This window comes from Galleria mellonella, unplaced genomic scaffold, assembly GCF_026898425.1.
Source record: "Galleria mellonella isolate WM207_F2 unplaced genomic scaffold, CSIRO_AGI_GalMel_v1 utg377, whole genome shotgun sequence".
NCBI lineage: Eukaryota > Metazoa > Arthropoda > Insecta > Lepidoptera > Pyralidae > Galleria > Galleria mellonella.
The window spans coordinates 1,095,542-1,114,292 of NW_026442089.1; the positions used below are offsets into that span (position 1 = coordinate 1,095,542).

The window sequence follows — 18,751 nt, forward strand, 5'->3', positions numbered from 1 at the left end:
TACCAAACGTGTGTATTGCATAAATTCCTAAATAAGATCTACTCTACTCATATACTTTTTAGTCATGTTTTTTAGTAATGTTTCTTTCAAGTTGTTTGTAAAAAGAAATCCATGTAAGTGCTTTTAGTCATTCTATTAAATAGTTTCATGTATTTCTTTAATATTAACAAATGTTATATCTCTTAATAAATGCCAATTCATTTGACAGAAATGCGTTTTTTCTGTAATTGCATCTTTGTAAAATTAACAACATCTGAAATCCTCATGAAACATTCATCTGACAATCCTCCACAATTATTCTAGATACTGTATGTAGGGTGCCGGTAGCAGCTAATCCAGATACTGGTACCACAACTGGTCACAATACATTTCAATTTTGTAGCAAACCCCCATTTTTGGGCATCGTTTGATTAACTCTGATTTTCACAATATCAAAATCGCAATTATTGTGTGTTCACAGGAGAAGATCGAGTACGTGTTCCTGGTAATCTTCACTGGAGAGTGTGTAATGAAGATCATAGCTTACGGCTTCATCATGCACGCCGGCTCCTACCTGAGGAACGGGTGGAATCTGCTCGACTTCACCATCGTCGTCATTGGGTAATATGATTACATGATCTACAAATGAGTCTGAAATGAAATGGCATATTGATAGGGTCAATCGACAAGTCTCTTCTAATTGGCATCATCCCTACAATCGTGTGCCAAATCTTATCTTAGCTTGACGTACGAAATAAGGAAATTTGAAGAAGATAATGAAAAATGATGATTTTTTTTTAAATAAGCTGTTATTTTTGATTCCTATTTTTTTCTTACTTAAAGTTTAAATGCAGGTCCAGATCCAAAACACGTATACCATTTCTGAGGTTTAAGATATTCTGCTTTTATCTACTAAAATAATGTTACTGATACTTTTCAAATCGAAACATAGCGCTGCAACCCTAGCAGATGTCACTTATACAAACGGAGCCCAAAGCATATTAGTTTAGGTTCTGATAACTGTGATATGCCAAACTGTTATTTCTAGTCACCATTATTTCATCATCGCCCCGTATATCGGTTCGCATTCCTGATCACTGAAGCGAGCCGTTCTTATCTTGCCGATTACACTTACAAACTGGCGATTTTCCGCTCCGTTTCATGGCATCTCTTCTTAACTTTATAGTTATCTTATAAACTTGGCGTAGATATTATGCATACCGTACTTAACATGTAGACGAGGATGGTAATGAGTTTTAATGACCTTTTAGTTTCAAAGGGTTCAGCCTGCAACCCAAGTGAAACTTATGCCTTTAACTGAAAGTTGTTACTTTTTCTTAGTTTACTTGTCCATTGTTAGTGGCATTATAAATCTATTTTGTCTACTTTCCAGCATGGTGAGCACGGTGCTGTCTAGTATATTTAAAGACGCTTTCGACGTGAAAGCGCTGCGCGCCTTTAGGGTGCTGCGCCCCTTGCGGCTCGTCTCTGGTGTACCTAGTAAGTAATTTTTTTATTAAAAGTTTTGTAAGTATTTGTTTTGTATATGTATCATATTTTAATCTTAAATTATATAGATAGAATATCTCCATAGAAATGCTTAGAGAAAAATGGGTCAAATTTGTCATACAATTTTGCGTGATAAGTAGTTATGAGTGATTCCTTTATAACTTCTATATTTATTTTATCTTATAATTTCTGCATCTTTTTAGTGCGTAAACACTAATTTTCTTTATTAAATAATACAAGCAAGCTGTGTCAAGCTACATTTTATGCATAAGTATATAGAACATTGATTATAAAAACGAGTCAACTTATTTGGTAATTAGCTGACAAAAAGTTGACCCATTTTTAAAACTTGATGCTCTCTCCATAAAATCTACGATTTTGATATAATAAATACCGGTTTAACTTACGTGTAATTTGCTATTAACATATTTTAAAATAAGAGAGGACATGTTATGGTATAATACAAATACAAGAGTGAAATACTAGACAGCTAAATAGTATTATAGTTTATTTACAGTTGCAAAGTTATTGTCTCTACCATAAATAGCCAAGTCTCTTTCTATAATTAAAAACTAAACTTAAATCGTATGCTTTCGTAACTACTCTGTAGAATAAAAGCTTGTAATGTACTCGTAAGTATGTTTTAACAGCACAATTATTTGACAGGTCTACAGATCGTGTTGAACTCAATACTGAAGGCGATGGTACCGCTGCTGCACATAGCGCTGCTCGTCATATTCGTCATCATCATCTACGCGATCATCGGCCTCGAGCTCTTCTCCGGGAAGATGCACAAGAGTTGCTACAATAAGTTCACGAGTACGTGGAAAGAATTTTAAAAACTGTGACTGTACATAGACATATGTGTCGTAAAATACTTTAAACTGTAATAGTATATATCGAGTAAGTGATTGCGTTGAATGCTTTCTTTAGTTGAGTACTCAGCAGCAAAATAAAAACTATTACATTTATTACATATCCACTTGTTTGTTTGGAATTACAATGTCACGATAATAAATAACTTATTAAATCAAAGTGTCTTCATGAACTGGTTGGTTTTTTTTTTCATTTTGGCATATTGCTTTACACAAATGAAGTTCCTGGGTTCGATTTTCGATCGGGCCAATTTAGGCAATGAACTTTTCACAGTTGACTCTGGTCTGGATGTTCTACAATGTGCCTCTGAATTTTCGCTGCCAGATTTCCTATGACACAAGCAATTATAGATGGAGGCCCAGGTGACTGGTGTAACTGTGATCACTTATGATTATTATTTCGAGTTTTCCTTCTCTCTTACACAGGTGTATTATATTTTATTTTTCCTAGTCGGCTCCTATAACATCCGAATAATAAAAATGATTGATGATATGTTCTACTCTTACTCCATCACCACATGAAGAATCACAATTAATAAAATCGGCTCACTACAAATAAAACACCTATAAGAAATCTGTTATCTATAGACGAGATCATGGACTCGCCACACCCGTGCGACCTGGACAACGGGTTCAACTGCTCGAGTATCGGCGAGGAGATGGAATGCAGAGAAGGTTGGATCGGCCCCAATTTTGGCATCACCAACTTCGACAACTTCGGCCTGTCCATGCTCACGGTGTTCCAGTGCATCACTCTCGAGGGCTGGACCGACGTCATGTATAATGTTAGTATCGTTCTTCTTAATTATTGTTATCATTATATTCGTTATAATAATAACTTCTCTCCTTCTGTCAATTTTTGGGAACATATGTAGACCTTTTTAACACAAAAGTGAATAAACTATTCATAAATTCACTTAGTTCATTTAGTAATTCAATTAGTAGATTCCTTTAAAAATTTAAAAATTGGCTTTGTTTGTATAGAATATAATTCAAGAATATTCAATGAAGAAGCACCACAGCCGTAGAATTCCACAGCTAAAAAGCTAATTCGTAATAACTGTCATTTTTGTTTATCTATCCGTAAGATGCGAGATGAAATCTACAAAGTTTCAATAGAAACTAAAAGTTCTTAATTTGCAGTTGATATAAATGACCAAGTTAAACTCTTAAAATGATCGGACTGTTAATATGTTTCCCAGATGCTTCTTCTTTCTTTTCCACATTCTAATACATTATTTAACTATAGCATAGTGTCCGTTTTCATTTCAGATACAAGACGCGATGGGTAACAGCTGGGAGTGGATATATTTCGTGTCGATGGTCATCTTGGGAGCGTTTTTCGTTATGAACCTTATTCTCGGTGTGTTATCTGGGTGAGTACGGTGCTATAAACGTAAAACTCGATGTATACCCATCCGAAGAGTTCCGTGGATTATAATTAAACGTGCATGCGACACCGTACCATTTTATTTTATTGAACACATGACATCAACGGAAACCGCCGTCCTGTTGTTTAGCTTTTTAATTATCATTGTAAATAATAATAATAATTTATTTACAGAAATATGGTTGAAATAGATCTTAATTAGTATTATAGAATTACATATTTTGCAACATTGTTTTAATAAATAATGTTTGTACAATGTACTCGTAAATGCATCTGCAGGTATATATTAAACATTTTAATAAAAATTAATGAATAATAATTGACCCAACTACGGGATAGTCTGCTGATGTCCAATAGTAATTCAAATACTAAATAATTATTAGATTGAATGTTTCCGTTTGTTACTAATGCCTTTTGGAGTGTGTTCTTGTGTTAATTTCAACAGAATTTGGTTACCTTATCCTCATTCAAGTTCTATTAAAATAAATTTATATTTCGTGCATAAGTAGTAACAACAAGTTCAAATAAATTAATTTCATTTTTGTCCATAAATATCGCCTACATGACTAAACTATTCAATTGTTTTAGTATCTTTTAGATTAATAATAGAAATAGTTAAACTATTATAAAATTCATACAAGAAAATACAGATATAAATAATATAAATTGATATTTATATTTAAATCCTGAAATTACATTACAACTACGCTTTCCTACTATTTTCTTTTTGAGGAAATGATAAAAAGTAACATGTTATGTAATAGCTACATAGTACCGCACATACGACGTTCGTACCGCCGCGGATAATACTCAACATTGGTGAACTACTGACTGTTTCCAATATATCTAGAGAGTTCTCCAAAGAGAGAGAAAAAGCGAAGAACCGTGGCGACTTCCAGAAGCTACGGGAGAAGCAGCAGCTGGAGGAAGACCTGAAAGGTTATCTCGACTGGATCACACAGGCCGAGTACTTGGAGCCCCTGGCTGACCAGCACGACGCTGTCGACCAGAAAAGGGACTATGGGATTGGTCAGTATTATTTGTTTCTTAATTTCATAGTCACACAACACTACAAGTGTATGGTAAAGTCCTTGTACGAGTAGCTTATTTCTATTAAAATTATTTTTCAACGACTGGCAATCACAAGTGGACGACACGATTGATGGAAAGTGGAGTAGTGTATCCATCGTCTATGAACATGAACAGTATGTGAACATCACAGGTTACACTGTGATGCCCGTATCTTTAGATATTTTTATACCTGAGAACTAGGAAAACAATATCTTTCCATGTCTTCGTATCTAGTTCCACCTTAGAATAGAAGAAAGCTTAGAAAGATATATTATTTTTTAAACTGATACAACCGTATAATTACAACTATTTGGTGGCAGAAATATGAGTGACATCAAGGCATTCGGGTAATTGTTACCAGTTTATAACTAATTAAATGATTGTAATGTTTCAACAGGTCCAACGCCGAACGAACACGACTCCACTGATCATTTAGGCATAGAAAACAATGAACAACAGAAGATATCCATCGGGAAATTATGGAAGAAAGATTTTGATAAAGTAAGATATATTTTAATAACATTTTTAGAATAAACCTCCGAGAAAAATGTCATGAACTGACGATACATATACATATACCCGACATCGCCTCCCCAACTCGTCGAGTTAAAATTAACAACAAGACCAAATTATCTGCCGTTAATTGGCATCGGGCGTTAATACTTAATTAACCCGTAAAAGTTCTGCCACCTGACTCCTCTAAACAAGTACTAAACGTCCTCTAAATATATATGCAATACTAATATGTATATAGAAGAGAACAGAATAGAAGAGAACTAAATAGTAGAGACAGCAACCAAGGACTTCTTCTTTGTTCTTATGCATTCGACAGCACAAATGTTTCTTTAAATAGATTCATTTGCCACTTATTAATACAGTCGAACATTTTAAATAGGTGATAATGAAATAATAACCTCGCCTGCGTTATCGGTAAACATTAGCGGGGCATCAGTGAGAGATGCTAGGCGAGGATGAAAAGCAAATAGGTTAGTTCATTCGGATGAACTCAACAAAGAAGAATTAACCATGATGATTTCTAGAGGCAACCGCGTGGAGGTCAACCTGATAAGGTATATTACTAGTGATGGGGTTATTTTATCTTACTATATTTTTGCAGGTGAACCGTCGCATGAAGCGCGCTTGCCGGCGCGCGGTCAAGTCGCAGACGTTCTACTGGCTCATCATCGTGCTGGTGTTCCTCAACACGGTCGTGCTCGCCAGCGAACATTATCAGTAAGGGTCTCTTCTCGTTCACTTATTCCACACACGGTCCTCCTCTTCCGAGACCACTTCATAAAATTCTTACTACTCCAACGTTTTCAACATTTTGAAATCCACTTTGTATTGTATGCCCCTATTTTTAGTTAAGAAATATTTTATTTATTTATTCTACAGTTTATTGCTTTATTATTGCTTTATTTCACTTTTATAATTTAATTACATACAAAAAATATTTTTTATTACATATAAAAATATACACTCCTCTTATCCCTCTTAATTTCTTTTCTAGAACTGCTGAAAAACTAAATATTACTTCGTAAACAGTGAAAACTACTATTTGAACAAACTATTTGTTTAGTAATTCAAACTTGTCGTGATAATCTCGTAATACATTTTGTTTCAGGCAGCCGACGTGGCTGGACCACTTTCAAGAGTACGGAAATGCATTTTTTGTAGCATTATTTACTTTAGAAATGTTAGTGAAGATGTACAGCTTGGGTTTACAGGTGAGCAATATATGTCAGTAACGACATATATATCATATGGATATTAATTCACGTCCTGACAGAATTCTAATAAATAGACGCTTTTTATTAAATTCTAAGAGAAATTATCAATTTTACAAAGTATATTAGTAAGATAATATAGTTAATTAATCATATACATTAATTATATACAAAATTATATATATAAAATACAAATATGTAAATTCTAAGGTATTTTCTTCACGTACTTAATAATATTGGTTAAATGTAATGATAATATTGCTGTTTCATTTGTAAATTAAGTATTACAGAGTAAGCAAAGTGTCGTTCATTATTAACTTTATCTATTTATTCCATTACTGTGAGTTCCTCTTCCACAGTTCTCGATCAGCCGTCGTACCTGGCCTCTTCTTCAATGTGTTCTTCATCAGCTTTTACAAAATTTTAACTAAGTTGATTTAATATTTTTATATTGATTTTAGTGATGGTGTTGTATGTTTCAGGGTTACTTTGTATCTCTGTTCAATCGGTTCGATTGCTTCGTCGTGGTGGGCTCCATCAGCGAGATGGTCCTCACCAAAACTGAGGTGATGCCCCCCCTTGGCATCTCTGTGCTGCGCTGCGTCCGGTTGCTTCGAGTGTTCAAGGTCACCAAGTGAGTAATTATACTGAATAGCAACATTTTGCTGTTAAATGAGTATTGGATATTGAATGGAAAAAAAATTACACAAAAAAATCAATTGATAAAAATCACTTTCAACATTGTTGCCATTCCTGAAGACTCCCCACTATTATATCTCACTCAATATTATCGCCAAAGAACTTACATTCTTATATTTTAAAAGTCATTTCTAAGTACAGAATTTGAAACCATAAGTTCTACTTGCAACTAATAATTGACCGAGCTGCAGAATACGCTGGCTCTAAAATTACGAAGCACGTATGGTCTCGCAATCACCGTGTCGATCTACATTTTGTGACTATGACAGTATGAAATTTTAATTACCTACTTTTTTATTAGTTATTGTTATCATTATAAACATATCCAATAATAACTTAAACTGGTACTATAAACATTGATTTTTTATCTACATCAGATATTGGCGTTCCCTGTCGAACCTGGTGGCATCGCTGCTTAATTCGATCCAGTCGATCGCGTCGCTGTTGCTACTTCTGTTCCTCTTCATCATGATCTTCGCGCTGCTCGGCATGCAGGTGTTCGGTGGGAAATTCAACTACGACCCTGTTGAGGAAAAGGACAGGCACAATTTCGACTGTTTTTGGCAAGCGCTCCTGACCGTGTTTCAGGTAAGTACAATACCATTGATTTAATTTTAGAAATAATACTTCTCGAGTAGATAATATTAATGTTATTATTTATTAAGTATTTGCCACAGTTACATAGTAATTCATTAAAGTAGTAATCAGAACCCGTACGTATTTCTTTTATATACTACCTACACACATAACCTGAGGGCTTATCATGAAACATTTTCCGAAATTTCGGGGACGAACGAAACAAAGATATGATTTTAAAATTACATAATACATGCCGTTTTAAATTATTAAAAATATTAAAATACCGTTCCTCTGGACTATTAGGATAGGATTTATGATGAACACAATGTGAAGCTCCATTTACTGGGTCGATTTCGGTACGTACAAAAATACGAAATTGTGTCCGAAAATTCGGAATTTCATTTCATGGTAAACCATCTGGTTGCTTAATTTGGTGTTTGATAATAATCGGAAATGTAACATTGAGTGCAGTCTATATTTTGGTGAATGAATGAATACTATTATAAGTGGAACTCTATATATACTCTTATTATAAATAAACGTTAAGGTATTTATTTTTTATTTATAATATTTTGTTGTAGATACTGACGGGCGAAGACTGGAATGCAGTAATGTACGAAGGCATTAAAGCTTACGGTGGAGTGGGTTCTTTTGGAATACTTGCATGCATCTACTTCATCATACTTTTCATTTGTGGCAACTGTATCCTTTTCATGATTATCATTTACTTTGTTACATTGAAATTCTTTTTGGTCATTTATTATAATTTCTCATTAAGATGAAGGTTCGATATTTTTATAATAAATTAAATATGTAACAAACCAACAGACTAACTTTAACATTTATAATAATTACCAATTTAAACAAGTAGTTGACTGAATATGTTATATTTTTCTTAACAAATCTATACAGATATACTACTAAATGTGTTCTTGGCTATTGCTGTGGATAATTTAGCAGATGCAGAATCCTTAACTAATATTGAAAAAGAAGAAGGGGTACGTTTATCAACGACAAGAGTAAAATATCAAGTACCTAGTAGTAGGAGAGCCAGTTATTAAGATCTGTGAATTCATTTCTAGGCTGCGGAAGAAAAAGATGGAGGTAGTATAATAGCAACTGAAGGCGGACACGTAGACACTGATGATGAATATATCCATGATGACGATGCATACACTACGGACAAGTAAATATCATCCTTAACATAGAACTGCAATATTTTTAAATATGTATTTTTAATAATAAGCAATTTCTTACAAATTTTAGCTCTGAAAGAGAATATGAAGAGACGGGATCCGAAGGCGAACAGCATGAAGAAATAGAAGGCGAAGGAGAGGAAGGTGAAGGTACAGAAGAAGATGGTGGAAGAGAAAGAGTTGAAGAAGAACAGGAAAGAGAAGAAAACCATGAAATGATGGAGGGGCATCAGAGAAATCACATTGGTATGAATATACTTTCAGAAAAGTTAATTATATAGTACATAAATTTAAACTCGATTTGGATTGAAATATTAATCAAATACATTGAAATTACAAACTGTTTAAAAAATCACAATAAAAAAGGTAATAATTATAGTATATTATTATTTTCGGTGTATTTGATAGTACTTAATTTACCATTTAAATTCTATATTGAGGTCTTTAGTTAGATGAATCCCGTTTATACTGATGATCCTAGTGGAGTGTTTGACCACGATAGCTAACCAACTCAAACAGTGAATACAGAGTTGGATGAGGAGCCTCGTCTGAAACGCAAACCGACCACATCGTCAGCTCGGCCGCGCCGCCTCTCGGAGGTCGATATACACGACACAAAGAAACCCATCCCTGATGCTTCGTCATTCTTCATATTTTCCAAAACCAACAGGTTAGGGTATAGGCAGCGGCAGATGATATTTGAGCTTCCACTGAATTGTTTAGATGTTTATTTACATAATTCTTTATTTGTTTATTTATTATAATAAACTAATGATCTGTTTTTGTGAGCTCAAGGACATTAATGTTATCAATCAAGCAATCAAGAACAGATCTCGTAAATATTTTACGCCACTCGTCTTTCTCAAATTTAATATTTTCATCAGATTACTTTTATCTTATTAATATGATTTATTGTTTTTACACAATTACTAGCAAATCTCACTATACTTATGTTTGCATTACTCATTTATTATACAAGGGTTGAAAATTAGTATTGAAGTAGTATAGGATAGGTCACGCAGAAGTATACGAGTAGGTTCTTTTCATTCATTCAACTGGTTTTCGGCATGTTGCTATTAGATAGGTAGAATTATAATTATGTACTGCCTAGGTAGATTAATTTTATATGCCTTTCAAGCAAATTCAACATTGTAAACAAATCGTCTATCGTCATATGTTTCTATCTCACAAAGATGGCGGTCAGTCAGAAGAGGAGGGAACACTGGTAACAGCCAGACCACGGCGTGTTTCAGAACTGAACATGCCAAATCAGACGCCGCCAATACCGAACGCTAGTAGTTTCTTCATATTCTCACCAACGAACAGGTGATTGGTGAATGGTGATCTCTCCACGTGGTACCCGTGTCTCATTGTAAAACAATTGGCAGTGTGTTGTCCAATACAGCCTTACAGATTGGCTTGTCATTCCGTACATCATCTTGACCATGTTTTGTTTATCCAACGTCATTATTGTCATCAACATGTATACATTTTCCATCGTTCGAATTGAATATGCACGTGTGTTGTAAATGTAACACATCTGTGTTTGGAGTGAACGATACGAAACCTGTAGCAATGAGAATACTGGGTACCGAATATTGTTTCCCATCTAGAGGATAGGTTTGTTTAGACCTCAGTTTTTGTTAGCTCTAAAGCATGAAAACCTGAAATCCTTTAGTCATAGGTACATAGAAGCCACATAGAAGCTGTTAGTGAATTTTATTTTACATTTTTATAGATTTTAACAAGGTCAGCATGTTGCATGAAATTGTAATTATTATTTTTGCCTTTATACATTTTGCATGGCCTTATTGTGTATATGCTGTAATTTATATCCAGTTTCTAAATTGATATTTTATTGTTAAATTACTCCTTATACTCTATATATTTATTTATGTAAGTGTGGGTAATATTTGTATTGGTTTGTTGATAAAGAAACTGGCTAAAAATTTAATATTTATATTTAATTAATTGTAATCATATTTTAAATTAAATATTAATACAAAAGTACACTATAATTGATACTTCTGCTGTTATACTTATTTATGCACGTGAATATTTTGTGGTAATATTAATATATACTATAAATTAAATTTAACACAATATTTTATATTAAATATATGAATATATACATTAAACGAACAAGAAGTACTCCCACAAACAGATCGTAAGCAATGTTTCCTACCACAGGTTTCGGGTGTTTTGCTACAAGTTGTCAGCATCCTCGCCGTTCGGGAATATTATCCTGGTGTGCATCATGCTCTCCTCGGCCATGTTGGCCGCAGAGGATCCTCTAGATGCAGCACAAAAGGGGTTTCGAAATTGGGTTCGTATTAGCATGTTCACTAGTTTGCTGTCAGTGCTGATTAGTATCAGCAAGCAAAGACAAATAGAAACCTTATAGAGAATCATATCAAGACTATTTGAATCTATTTCGAGCACGACAAACTTTCTAAGTCTAAAACTTAATTTGTTAAAAGTACTTTCGATTGGAAATTTTAATTGTAATATGCATATATAATTTAAAAAGTTTATGAAGCACCTGATACCTGAGTATTACAATTTACTATGGTTTGGTATGGTATTATCTGTGGTTGCCAAGACGTTTGCCAAGCATGGCAACTACATGCGAAGTACCCCAAGTAGGTGGCCTATGTTCAGCAGTGAAGAATTTTTTAATGCAAATAACTTTTGTATTGCGTCTAAAGGATTCATTCATTATACTTTAACAATAGTTATTTGTTCGCAGTTGTTGAGTCAATTTGACGTATTCTTCACGGGTATATTTACCCTGGAGCTGTTCCTGAAGCTGGTGACGTACGGCCTGATCCTCCACCAGGGTGCCTTCCTGCGCTCCGCATTCAACGTGCTCGATATGCTCGTCGTTTGCGTCTCACTCATCTCTATGAGTTTTAAGTGAGTAAACCTATACTAGCTCACACATTTATACCTTTAAGTAGGCAAAACTCAAAGATCGCTATTTACTTTAATCTTGACATTCCTTTGAATTCATACAAAATTCATTGGATTCAAGTGTTTCTAATTTAGTTTTTCTTTACAATATCTCTAATTTGCTCGTAATCAGTGCGATGAAGGTGCCTGAATTCGACTTGCTCATATAGTTCTTTGGCCTCAGATCCACCTATTGTCTGTTACTCGTTACTAATTAATCTTAGGTTTCTTTATCTGCAATACTTCTTCAATTGATTAAAGATTTAAAAAAGTATACCAATTTTAACATTGACAAAAATATTACGAGATGGGGTCAATATGGAAATAAAACTTACCAGTTAAGAGTCTTCAAAATCGATTTGCAATTAGCGAATATATATATAATTATATATAACATGCACTGAAATCACAGAATCCTACTATTTTTAAATCCATTACAAAATTTACAATATATTTGACTAAATATTTGCTATTGAAACTGGTTGTTTCAGGTCTGGTAGTATATCAGTGGTGAAAATTTTGCGAGTATTCAGGGTGCTGAGGCCTCTTAGGGCCATTAATAGGGCCAAGGGCCTTAAGGTTCGTAAAGTTTCTGTATTTTTGACTTTGAAATAAATTTATTTACATTAAATTAGGTAATATTCTCTGATGAAATTATAGGTCAGGTTTATTTCAATGAGCCGACTATTTTATTAATGTTTAAAACATCAACTGTTTTCCATGATTGTAGCACGTTGTTCAGTGCGTGATCGTTGCAATCAAAACGATCGGCAACATTTTGTTGGTAACGTCCTTACTGCAATTCATGTTCGCTGTCATGGGAGTACAAATGTTCAAGGTAGGGGGCGCTTTCTACAATACATACTAAGATTTATCGAAAGCTTGTTGAGTCTTGACATTACTCGGCCGAGAGCCAACGAGGCCTATCACGTGTGACAACACGACTTGGAGTGATTATAAAACTATCTCTTTCAAATCACAGCTATATAAATCTATTACAGAAAGTTCTAATTACACCTTTGGGTATACATAATTATATTTCTTTTTACTTCTTCTAAATAATTTTATTTTCTTCCTCCTCTACACTCATTTCTCATGATTTATTTTGCAAATTATTCCTTATATATTTATATATTTAAAAGTCTTTAAAGTAAGCTTTCGCAATTATGATTCGTTTAGCTTAACTAACACTTGTGCTAATCTTTATCTCTATATATGCTCAGCTTTCGTTATATAATATAATACTATTTACTTAGAAAGCTTCGCCATTATTATCGAACAATATTTTAGTCAGTTAAGCACTCACGACTCAGCCGCACTCGTGTTGAACAAAAAATGTAGTATGCTCATCGCTAGGATAGGTCGCCACCATACTCGTATATAACAGTTGTTGATTGTTGTAATTAGCCATCAGTTTGTAATAATATCTCATTAAAGTCTATATATAAGTGTTAGACTGTATAATAGTAATTGTCCACCGTTCATTAGACATTAAACGCTGTTGGCATGTCATACATCGTAAACAAGTAGATGTAGGTTTACTACGTTTAGACTACCTCTAGTTACACTCCTAATCCAAAGTTATATTAGATGTTGTTAAAATTAGGTTAAGCATGTAATGTTTAACTCGATCGTTGAACCCAAAGGTGTAGTAAACATGCAAACCTTAAATAAACCTATGCGTATAACCATCCCCCTACCTTGGCGTTTACTTAAACATTCTCACTAGGTTATCTAACAGGTTATCTTCGCCCTGTCCAAACGTCACTAATAACGTAGATCTTGTCCCCAATGCGTCCTATGTAAACTAGTCCCATGTGATTAAAATGGTTTGCTTGTCCCCTCATGTTCCGCCGCTGCGTGCCACCGGACAATCATGGACTGTCCTTGCCCGGTAATGTATCACCCGTGACTAACGCACTTCCATAACGCAGTATGTGGTTAAATGTGTGATAGTAGCGATTAAGACAATAGGAAATATAATGCTAGTTACTTATTTATTACAATTTATGTTCGCTGTCGTCGGTGTACAGTTATTTAAGGTGAGCTTCTGTTGTTGCAACTCGAGACCTTCTAGCCGAGCCTTCTCTGCCACTCTGCTCTATGTATTTGCGGGCCTCGGTTTTATTAATATATGCTATGGTTCAACCATCTGATCAGTATTATCCAATGCTATAAGCGACGCTTATTGTTTGTAGCTCTAGGAAACCATAGGATTTATTATTAAAGATTTTAGAAGGTCTTTATTGGCATGATTTTGTAGCTGTTAACATAATGCGATTAATTTCAATGTATTTATATTTGTCGTACTTCTGCCTTAAAACATGCCGCATGCGATATTGTGATCGAAAATGTTGTATCATTATTACAAAGTTTAATTTTTATGGAATCCTCTAATAAAGTGAAGAGCTGCATTTTAGTCTCTGTGCAAGGCTTGTTATGAAAACTTCCATCATGAGAAATGAGTTCATAACACGAAGATCTTTGATGTGACACTTTGTATTTATCGTACCACATTTAGTTTTCATCGTCTGCTCGCATTGCGTAAATGTTGCATGTTTGTTAATTTTCATCTAACAGTTTACATCAATAATATTCTTACAATAATCAAGAGATACAATTTTTTTCAGGGTAAATTTTTTAGTTGTAATGATATTTCGAAAATGACAAAAGAAGAATGTCAGTAAGTAAATTTTAAAACTTTTAATGTGTAACTTATTCATGAGTAAAATACTTTGTGTAGCTTTACGATATACTCGTTATAATTGCAGAGGGACTTATTTAGTATTTGAGAATCGTAATTACGTGGTAAAAGATAGAGAGTGGAAGAGATATGACTTCCACTTTGACAACGTCATGAAGGGAATGCTCACTCTTTTTACGGTGTCTACGTTTGAAGGATGGCCAGGGTGAGTGGATGATGTTGGTCTTATTACGAAGTACATTCACCTGATAACCTAATACCTGAGTCACAAAAATCTATTTTAACCGACATGTCAAATACACTAATTTATTTTTATTGTATAAAACTTTATGTAATCGCAATTAACAAGTTTTCAAATAATTGAAACTAGTTCTTTGTATTTAATAATATGTTTAAATGGTCATAAGAAATAAAAGTCAAAATTATTCACCAAGCATAAGAGCGAAATAATGAAGTCGAATCGTCTGTTTTGTGAACGCACTCAATAATTTGATGGTGAATTTGATTTGTGGATAAAACCATTTTTACTTTCAGGAACATCTTTAAACGTAAAACGTATATCTGTTTCAGGTTGTTGTATGTGTCTATAGATTCGAATGCAGAGGACCGCGGTCCTATCACTAACTTCCGTCCAATTGTTGCAGCCTATTACATTATTTATATTATTATTATTGCCTTCTTTATGGTACGTCTTCTTTTTTACACTTAAGTTTAAGAGATATTATTTATTATCATTATTAAACTAGAATATTTTCCGAAAGAAAATTGCACAAAATCTGCCGTTAATCCACTGAAGTTTCTGCGACTATGAAGCTACGCTTTTATATGGCTGGGTTTTGAATTTAAGGGTTATGATACTAAAACTATTTCAATCCAGCTTTAACCCGCGACTTGGTACGTGTGACCAGCATATGTTTACTTACTGGCTTAAAAGTATCCTATATTCTTCTTCACCCTATGCGTATACTAAATTTCATGATGATTGGTTAAGTCGTAAGACTAACAAACTCGTTTTCGCATTTATTTCATTTATTTATAATATTGATAGAGATTACCACTTTTCATAAGAGAGACCGTCAGCTTGTTCGCCATTCAGAACTGTATAAAAAAAATCAAGTACGTTAGTCCAAGAGAAGAATAAGTCAAAATATAACTCATTCATGAGACCGCCACCTGATCAGCATAGTTATGATACTCATTAAGTTAATATTGTGTTTTAGGGGAATATGGGTCCAGCAGTGGGACTTTAATAATATATTTTTTATTATAATGAAGATGATTGACTACATTTTATTAAGAATATTAAACTGAACGTGTTTCTACTAATTTATTGTTTCTAGTTGGTTGGTTCATTATAAACATGTTTTAGGTAAATATATTCGTCGGTTTCGTCATAGTGACATTCCAAAACGAGGGCGAGCAAGAGTACAAGAATTGTGAATTAGACAAAAACCAAAGGAATTGTATAGAATTTGCGTTGAAAGCGAAACCGATCAGAAGGTAATCATTAGTATCGCTGACAGCAACATTACACGAGTACAGAGTATAAAAAGGAACAAGAAAATATACTAAAATTGCGTTAAAAGTAGATAATTAAATCTGTGAAATGATTGTAGTATATCTAATAGCAAGGTTGTGTTTCGGTATGAAGGGCAGTCATATTACAGGATCCGGAGACATAACACCATAGTGCTCAGAGTATTCTGTGATTTATATATGTGTTTATATATTAATATCTACACTACACTATAGTGCGACAGACATCATTTTCTATCAACTAGGCCGCTGGCTTGTTTGATATTTTAAAACTCACTATCCTACAGCCTAAATGGTCGCGTACAATGCGGTTTCAGAGACAAACACTCAGGTTATGGAATGAGCTCCCTACCAAGGTTTTCCCAAGAAACCACAGCATGGGATTCTTCAAAAGGGGGGTAAAGAAGTTTCTTCAGGGCCGGCAACGCGCGCGTATTACCTCTGGTATTGCAAGCGTTCATAGGCTACGGTAACCACTCACCATCAGGTGGACCATATGCTTGATTCCCACCTCAATGGTATAAAAAGTCTCACTAAAAAATCAAATGTAGGAATCTATTTTTCTAAAATTTTAAACTGTAACAACACCAATACCCTACATACTACTTTGCAAATATTTATTTACGTTGCAACAACTTGTGAAAACTTCACGTAATCATATTTTGTATTTGCGTTATTTAAAGGGGAATTATTGTTTGCGCAGGTATATACCGAAACACCGCATCCAATACAAGGTGTGGTGGTTCGTGACCTCGCAGCCGTTCGAGTACGCCATCTTCGTGCTCATCATGATCAACACGATCACCCTCGCCATGAAGTACCACAACCAGCCCGCCGAGTACAGCAAGGCCTTAGATATGCTCAACATGATATTCACAGCCATTTTCGCACTGGAATTTATATTTAAACTGGCTGCATTTAGGTTTAAGGTGAGCTGATAAAGAATGACCTCGCTTAGGCTAGTGTTCTGCATAGCGTGCAGCACACACGAGCACGTTTTATTTACATATGTATGTATTACATCTGTACCTTAGTTTCTAAATAAAAAAAAAAAAACATGCTCATGTGTTTGTAATCCCTATACATACATATGTCGACTACATATTTACTCATCTAGAATACTAGTTTTAATAGGTATGCAAAAAATTCTAAAAAACATTTTTTTAAGCAAATTAATGTAATTTTTGTAATATAACCTCACGAGTAAGGATCCCGATACTAATAGAGCATTCTCGAAAAAAATTTACATAATTCAATCCAATATTACAATAAAAATTGAAGATACAAAATCTATAAGGATTATCTTGTTTGTACAGTGTAAAGTTATGTATTAGTTCAAAGAGAGCTTGATCTTTCTTAAATTTAATTAAGTAATAAAAATTTTACTACGTATTACTTTCTCTTATTAGACATATGTAGTTCAATAATAGTAAATGTCTTGTTCAGAATTATTTCGGGGACGCGTGGAACACGTTCGACTTCATCATCGTGTTGGGGAGCATCATAGACATCGTGGTGTCGCAAGTAAACGAACTTAAGAACCAGGTAAGGTAACCAACAATAAGGTGCACTTGTATACAACACACAGGTTAGAGACACACCTTCACTTGGATACTGTCTCATTTGGGAACAGCCAAGCTTCGAACACGACTGAAGCACTCTAACTTTTTATAGATGATTGTGATGCGTTCGTAGTTTGGCTATTTCGTCATGATAACAGACTAGTTACTGTCCCGGGCATGGACAAAATTGATGTTGTAATAACAGCAAATGCTAAAGCTATCTCACTTTAGATCTGTTTCTAGATACAATTTCATTTGAAGGACCTAATGCTGATTTCAGGGCAGTGGAATGCCAAGAGCGCATGTCGTCAAGGTAAGTCTGAGCTTTCACGCTACATATACAAAACATAGAATACCCACAAAACATAATACTTCGCTTCATAATTGAAACGCATTAAAGTATATATTATAATTTTAAAAAAATACCTAATTAGCAGGATTCTGGCGGCTTTCTTTGTTGTATTTTATATTTCTAATAATGTTATTAATACCTTAGCTTTTGATGTATATATAATAGGCATCTTTATGGGACAGTAACACCATGCAATAGTGCAAATTATAATAAAACTTAGCCGGAAGCCGAAACTTATAAGGCACATTGCACCCATTAAACATTGCGCACCTAAATCTGCAATCTGTAAAAATCATCAATGTAATGTAGGACAATATTATTACTTTGAAACTCTAGAAATTCTAATTGTCGACATTTATTAAGGTTTATGAATTTAGACTGTGATTAGTAAATTGTGTATTTATTATATTTCTTTCTCTACGTATTTTTTAGTTCCAGTTAATAAGCTGGCAGTAGCCAGGGTCTACCTACTTGTTTTTCTTTCTCTACTTTACGCTATCTGTAGATAGACAACTACCTCGGACACGACATTATATTATCGTGTAAAGTTTCATTAAAATATGACATGAAATTCAACACTAAAACTCTCTCTAGATATTAATAATTAACATTCAACAAAG

The 18,751-nt window shown here is 34.1% G+C and overlaps 1 protein-coding gene across 12 annotated transcripts in view; it reads left to right on the forward strand.

The window, feature by feature from the left end:
- The window catches only part of LOC113521059 (muscle calcium channel subunit alpha-1), a 91,698-nt gene that overhangs the window by 60,721 nt on the left and 12,226 nt on the right, over window positions 1–18,751 (forward strand). For 6 of the 12 annotated variants that reach the window (XR_008253126.1, XM_052897617.1, XM_052897618.1 and 3 more), the window contains exons 5-31: window positions 461–600; window positions 1,373–1,479; window positions 2,155–2,307; window positions 2,952–3,148; window positions 3,636–3,739; window positions 4,604–4,782; window positions 5,222–5,325; window positions 5,942–6,057; window positions 6,449–6,551; window positions 7,034–7,185; window positions 7,628–7,838; window positions 8,411–8,531; window positions 8,742–8,827; window positions 8,912–9,015; window positions 9,096–9,271; window positions 9,545–9,695; window positions 11,216–11,351; window positions 11,775–11,941; window positions 12,469–12,556; window positions 13,912–14,019; window positions 14,608–14,660; window positions 14,749–14,886; window positions 15,252–15,366; window positions 16,051–16,181; window positions 16,921–17,146; window positions 17,664–17,762; window positions 18,060–18,092. Coding sequence is in view for 11 of the 12 variants with exons in the window: in XM_052897617.1 (XP_052753577.1) it covers window positions 461–600; window positions 1,373–1,479; window positions 2,155–2,307; window positions 2,952–3,148; window positions 3,636–3,739; window positions 4,604–4,782; window positions 5,222–5,325; window positions 5,942–6,057; window positions 6,449–6,551; window positions 7,034–7,185; window positions 7,628–7,838; window positions 8,411–8,531; window positions 8,742–8,827; window positions 8,912–9,015; window positions 9,096–9,271; window positions 9,545–9,695; window positions 11,216–11,351; window positions 11,775–11,941; window positions 12,469–12,556; window positions 13,912–14,019; window positions 14,608–14,660; window positions 14,749–14,886; window positions 15,252–15,366; window positions 16,051–16,181; window positions 16,921–17,146; window positions 17,664–17,762; window positions 18,060–18,092 (3,498 nt within the window). In the remaining variant the exon portion in view is untranslated. Of the gene's footprint in view, window positions 1–460; window positions 601–1,372; window positions 1,480–2,154; window positions 2,308–2,951; window positions 3,149–3,635; window positions 3,740–4,603; window positions 4,783–5,221; window positions 5,326–5,941; window positions 6,058–6,448; window positions 6,552–7,033; window positions 7,186–7,627; window positions 7,839–8,410; window positions 8,532–8,741; window positions 8,828–8,911; window positions 9,016–9,095; window positions 9,272–9,544; window positions 9,696–10,218; window positions 10,352–11,215; window positions 11,352–11,774; window positions 11,942–12,468; window positions 12,557–12,707; window positions 12,816–13,911; window positions 14,020–14,607; window positions 14,661–14,748; window positions 14,887–15,251; window positions 15,367–16,050; window positions 16,182–16,920; window positions 17,147–17,663; window positions 17,763–18,059; window positions 18,093–18,751 lie in introns of all 12 variants that reach the window. The other 6 variants (XM_052897620.1, XM_052897619.1, XM_052897611.1 and 3 more) reach the window with 4 other exon arrangements.